Source organism: Micrasema longulum, unplaced genomic scaffold, assembly GCF_059751315.1.
Source record: "Micrasema longulum isolate JH-2025_06_02 unplaced genomic scaffold, ASM5975131v1 h1tg001610l, whole genome shotgun sequence".
Taxonomy (NCBI): domain Eukaryota; kingdom Metazoa; phylum Arthropoda; class Insecta; order Trichoptera; family Brachycentridae; genus Micrasema; species Micrasema longulum.
Genome location: NW_028278791.1, coordinates 138,195 through 144,194, shown reverse-complemented (window position 1 = coordinate 144,194; position 6,000 = coordinate 138,195). Strand labels below are relative to the sequence as shown.

Below are 6,000 nucleotides of genomic sequence, written 5' to 3'. Positions count from 1 at the left end.
CCATCATAAGGTGTAATTTAATAGTTACATGTGATAATGGGTAATCAGAATACACGAAACTAGTTGTGCCATAACATTAAACTCGAGAGTGATATGTATATGTATACAAAGTGTTTTATTTTAAATATATTTAGATTTAATTATATGTATTAGATTTAAGCTGCTAGCTAAAAATAATAATAATGAAGTGTTGTTTGAAAAAGCAAAAATTGGAACACAAGACACTCACAAAAAAAAATGTTTTTCCATTATACTGATTTGACTTTGGCGTAACACATTTGTAGTGGGAAAAGTCATGATTTGCAGCTTGGCTTCAAAATGCAAAAAAAAATAAAAAGATTAAAAACAAAGTTTTACTGTAAGATATTTTAAATAAATACATAGTCTGGTTTCCAATATACAGTAAAACCCCAAAATTGTGTCCTAGTAATTTGCATTTTCACGTGATTTACGTAAAGTTAATAGTCCCATCGCATTTTGTATTTTTTAGTACATTTAAAACCCAATTTTACATATGTATTAGTCGGGAAAATTTGCAATCCGCACTGAAAACTGACTTTATAATTTTAGTTGTAATTTTAAAGACAGTTTATTGTCAACAATATTTTGAGTTTTTCCAAATTTTTGTAGACAAGGACTGGATTGGATGTTTTACGAACATTTATCACAGCCATTTTTGTGTTTTTGACAGCTCAAGAGTCTGAATTTAGTCTCTAGTCTCTCTCATTATACCAACTTGTCGGTAGGTTAAATCAATAGATAAAACCTAGAAATCATCAGAAAGTTCATCATGTTTTACAGACATTTTTGTTGTGATTTTAAAGACGATTTGTATGTTTTTGCTTTACAATAATTTATATCCGCCGTTTTCGTCTTTTAGCTGTAATTTCAAAGACAGTTTAGTGTGTTTTACAGACATTTATTATTTATGAAAATGGTATTCAAAAAAGTTGCAATAAAAAAATGGTTCAAAGATCACTCCATAACATTTTTGATAAAAAACAATTTACCAAATTGGTATTTTTCACTACCCTCCATTTACATTTTAAACCGGTCCCTTGAAAAACGTAATCTAGGGGTTTTACCGATTAACGCAATGAACTTTGATTCCTCACCGTAACACTTCTATTTTCGCAATGTGTTATACTTTGTGTACCAAAAAAGAAAATGTAGATTAAATTAATGTCTATAAACATAATTAAAAACTTACCTGTTTTACAATAAACCCACAAATTCTGACTTACGAGTACTAAAGAAGCACGGAGAAAGTTTGCAGATATGATACATGAAACGAACACTTGAAAATGGCAGTTAGTTTACCTGCGAGGGGTAGGGCGGGGGCGGCAGAGGTTGGGGGGCCGGGACCCTGACGGGGGTGCCTGGGTATGGAGGAGGAGGGGGCGGCACTCCTGTTCGCACAACTCCACGTACACCACCACTAACATTTATACCGACACGACCTGCGATTAAACAATGACACTTGTTCATTTTGCAAAAGAGTGTTTCGTGTTGTCACCATTGAAACTCTATTGTAACCTAAAAAACAGCGGAGGTTTCAGACTAGATTAATTTACTTCGGTTGCAGTGAGAGGTGAGCATTGTATTTGTAAAATAACTAGCAATATCCAACTACATTCATGGCCAGCCACTCTACACTAGCCCAAGAATATAATAATTATAATAATAAATAACATCATCATTTCCCTACCCACACCCAGTGGTGCATAGGGCACTGCATTGGCACTCCTATTGCTCGATTTTTTTGTTACATGGAAGATATGGAGATCAGCCTTGTGCTTCAGGTACTAGTCTGGGGAATGTGAAATATTGCAGTGTTAAACCGCCATTAAAATTTATATCTTAACATCAACCCTGCCAGGAATCAAACCCGGGACCTCGACAAATGTAGGAGAATGCGCCAACCACTACACCACGAGGCCGACTTATCCCCACGCGATTTTCTTTTTCAGGATTTTTACCTGACAGTAATTGTGTCGAAAATGCTCATCCTGGATTCAGTTTTTTTTTCACATAAAATCAAAATATTGTGACGGTCCTAGTAGCTATGATCAACCGGTCGGGTGTCGTTGCTATACACCATTGGGTGAGGACAGGGGTATGAACGTTGATTAAACACAGATTCAGTGTTACCCGGTTGCGGCCTGTGGAAGAGCTGCGGTGGGTAGGTAACGGTGACCCCGTTATTGGCCGTGACCACGCCCATGGTCCCGTCGAGGGACACTAGGTGCGTCCCCGGGACCATGGGCCGCCCCACGGCCAGCGCGGCCGCCACCTGCGACTGCATTTGCTGCTGCACCGCCTGCTGATGCGCAGGCTGCTGCTGGATCACCTGGTGTTGCAACACCTGCTGTGGCAAGAGACAAGGTCATAAGACATTATTGTAAGACGTCACTCCCCATTATGTACACAAGAATTGTTTTTGTCTTTTACATGGGAAACGTTAATGTAAACGTACATATTAAATTTATATAAAAATTGTATTTAGTAGTAATATTGTACACATACATTTTTTATCTGAATAAACTAAATTAAACAATAATGGACAGGACAAGGTTGTGAGACAATAATTAATACGACAAGGTCATAAAAAGAGACAAGAGTATGAAAATTCTAGCGCTGGAATCAGACAATTTTTCCAAGAGTTAGGATACGTGTGTTGGTTGATTTGGGGCGAATTAATAGGACAAGGTCATAAGAGGATTTAACCCCCAAATAAAAATAAATTATTTACTGAATTAATTTTTTTCCCATTGTCCCTTGAAAAATGTAATCCAGGGGTTTTACTGTACATTAATATGTGTGTATTGGAATAGAAATCACAGCCACGAGACACTGGTAGGTTCCAGTCTCAGAGTAATGATTCGCAACCCGCTTATAGAGACGCCCTTTCGCTCTAACATCAATATTAACAGAACAAGAGCGTTGCAAATTTTTGGTTTAACAACAAACGTGTACGGGACGGTTAATCACTGTGCTTGCAATTCTCGATAGTACCGACGGCCCGTTGCTTTGTTGTAAACCGTAGCTAACTTCGTGATTGATAATCCTAGAATAGTTTTTGTCCATATGGGCGGCTCTATAAGCGGGTCACGAATCATCACTCTGAGGTAACAGTAAATATATGATTACTTGTGTCAGCTGTTGCTGCCCTTGCGGATTAAACTGTCCTCGTATTTGCTGCTGGCCCTGAGCAAAAGGCACCTGTTGCTGGGTGTGCTGCGTGTGTTGAGTATGCTGTACCATCTGCTCCATAGGCGGGACAGGCTGGCCGATCTCGCCCTTCCGGACAATCTGCTGTGTGCCGATGATATGATGCCCCTGGCCGATGACTTGCTGGGCGGGCGGTACACCCACCTGCTGCTTGTTGAGTGTCATCTGGCTGAACTGTCCCTGCTGATTCACGTTGATTATCTGCCCCATCCTACCGTGAGTGATCTTCTGGGGTAAACCAAACTGCGCTTGTTGCGTTTGCTGTATTTGCCCCTGTTGCTGCAACTGCAGTTGATTGACTTTAGATAAAAAGGTCTGCTGAAATCTAATCTCTTGGTTCTGCAATAAGACGGTGTTTTGGTTGATTTGCTGTTGCGACTGCTGTATGAGGTCCAATCTTGGGAGGGGCATGTGTTGGGATGACATTTCACCATCCATTATCCCTTGCTTCTGTTGCCGCAGTTGGATAGATTGCTGTTCACCTTCATTATCGTAATTTGGCTCTAGTTTGACAGTCTTCATTATGTGTTCATCCGGATGATCTTCTTCCTTTTTCTCAGACTTAATAATATTAAGCTCTAATTTTATATTATCAGACTTATGCTCTTGCAAGTTTTCGTCGATTCTAAAAAATAAAATTAACTTAATTTTTTGCCCATTAGCATACAAATAATGTAATTTCACAAAATATATAATGTTTACGAAATGATACTAACGGGTCACGCTTGACATGTTTCCCCACAGCTTGTTCAGTTTCTTCGGCCAACTCTAATCCGTCTAGTATGAGCGAGGTGTCTCCAAAATCAGCCAACTCGGGATCCGCGTATTCTAGAATGTTGAAATCGTCACCCATTTCTGCGGTGAGTGACACCAACAGCTCATCTTCGTCATCTCCTAACCCGCCCAAGATGTCTCCAACCTACGGAGAATATTAAAATAAACAATAATATCAATATAGATCAGTTGTGATTTTCACCATCATCGAGACACTGATAACACACTTATTGCGAAAATGTTAGATAATAATGTTTAGACAAAGGATTGTAGATGAATGTGTATAAACTGACCTCAGCCATATTGGCACTGTCCTGCTCTAATTTATCCATGTCCATATCGGGAACTTCTTCTTGCGTTGGCTGGGGAAGGGGGGCTACCGGGGTAGGAGGGGGTGGAATTGGTGCCACTTGCATATTTTGCTGCCCAACTACCGTCATCCCTTTCTCTCCTGAGAATATATTAGAAAATTATGTTAAGTAAAATAAAAAAACCAATAAATTTTTCATTGAGTCAAGTTTCACAAGTGTAAACTAGAAGTGATAGTTCAATCCAAAACAAAATTTGTGAATAAAAATGAATTCCTCACAAATGCACTGAAATGAACTGCATCAAGTCCAGATATTAATATACTCCACAAAAAAACAAACCAGTTAACCTTTGAACTAGTTTGTAGAACGTACAGGAGATTTCAATTTACAAAGTAATATTTTATTTACAGATACAATACAATTAAAAAAATAAAATATCATGAACAAGTTCGTTACTAAGAGTTATTTCTTATTTCTCCCTCAAGTCTTTTCACCATCAAGACAATGATTTGTAGGTTTAGAGTCAAAATTTCAGGTGAGTAAAGGCCTCAAATCAAACGATCCGTTGCAGTCGGTTACTTAAAATTTGAGCTGCACCTCACACATTTTGAGGTCTACGTTGTAGAGCATAGAAACATTATATCTATGGCGCACTTTGTCAATTAAAAGCTGTCTTCTCCATTGATAAAAAAGTTTCATTCGGTCTTTCATTGTCACCCGTCAATTTTAATTAAGGTGGTAGTCACCTCACAGTCACCTAAAATTTTGACAGATAGTGAATAATATGTTTGGGTATGTGCGATATCACAGGACTAACTTTTGGCATCTTAATCCAAAAGTCAACTTTTAAAGCCACAGGATACTCTGTCTTTGCCCCAAAGTCATACAAAGGAAGATTATCAAATATACTGTTCAAAGAGAATAATTTCATTCATACAAAGTCTATACATTTTTAGTAACTATATGTTAAATTATTTTCTTTCACCAAACGGCAAACATAAAGGTATTAAGAGAAAAGAAAAACTAATTTTGAAAATCAGCTTAACTTTAAAACAGCTAAAAAATTAAACTCAACAGAAATTGTGTAAAAAACTGATCACCAGTGTTATTTACATACAGAAAAACAGCAAACCTGAGATTTTGGGGTGCATGAGGTGGTGTGAGATAGTGGCGGGTTGCTGGGCCAACTGCAGGGTGGTGTGGTCCAACTGGACAGGGGGGCGCGCGCGCACCAGCTGCCCGGGGGACATGAGGCGCTGCTGCACCTGCTGCATCTGCTGCTGCAAGCCTACACAACACCGTACAGATGTGTACTATGCACTAACATACCACCAGCAGAAATGAAATCAACAATATTGATAATAGCTACATAACTTATTATTATTATGTGTTCTGAATTGATTTCTGGAATCTATATTATGAGAGATCTGTCCGTTATCTCCTGGTGACCGAGTGACACCTTTATTTGATATTAACTGGTTGAAACAGGCATGCTAGAGAGAAGTGTTCATTTTCTTTGTGGTTGTGGTTTTTATCGTCTATTCCTGGGTCAATGTCTCTTACTCCATGGTCGCTCTATCCGTTTCCGCCAATATGATATTCGAGTCGTCCATGGATTTTGTTTTTTCATAAACCTCATAATGTATAAGTTAGGTCTTAGCTGGACTCAAGAAATCAATAGTAA

General features: G+C 38.5%; 1 protein-coding gene across 6 annotated transcripts in view; it reads right to left on the bottom strand.

Moving 5' to 3' along the window:
* Nucleotides 1-621: 621 nt before the first annotated feature.
* The window catches only part of Lpt (Lost PHDs of trr), a 35,205-nt gene continuing 29,826 nt past the window's right edge, over nucleotides 622-6,000 (bottom strand). For 3 of the 6 annotated variants that reach the window (XM_088236817.1, XM_088236819.1, XM_088236820.1), the window contains 6 exons: nucleotides 5,449-5,604; nucleotides 4,299-4,456; nucleotides 3,948-4,150; nucleotides 3,151-3,856; nucleotides 2,152-2,368; nucleotides 622-1,460 (listed from right to left, as the gene is read on the bottom strand). In XM_088236817.1, coding sequence (XP_088092943.1) covers nucleotides 1,312-1,460; nucleotides 2,152-2,368; nucleotides 3,151-3,856; nucleotides 3,948-4,150; nucleotides 4,299-4,456; nucleotides 5,449-5,604 — 1,589 coding nt within the window. In that variant the 3' untranslated portion in view covers nucleotides 622-1,311. The remainder of the gene's footprint in view (nucleotides 1,461-2,151; nucleotides 2,369-3,150; nucleotides 3,857-3,947; nucleotides 4,151-4,298; nucleotides 4,457-5,448; nucleotides 5,605-6,000) is intronic. The other 3 variants (XM_088236818.1, XM_088236821.1, XM_088236822.1) reach the window with 1 other exon arrangement.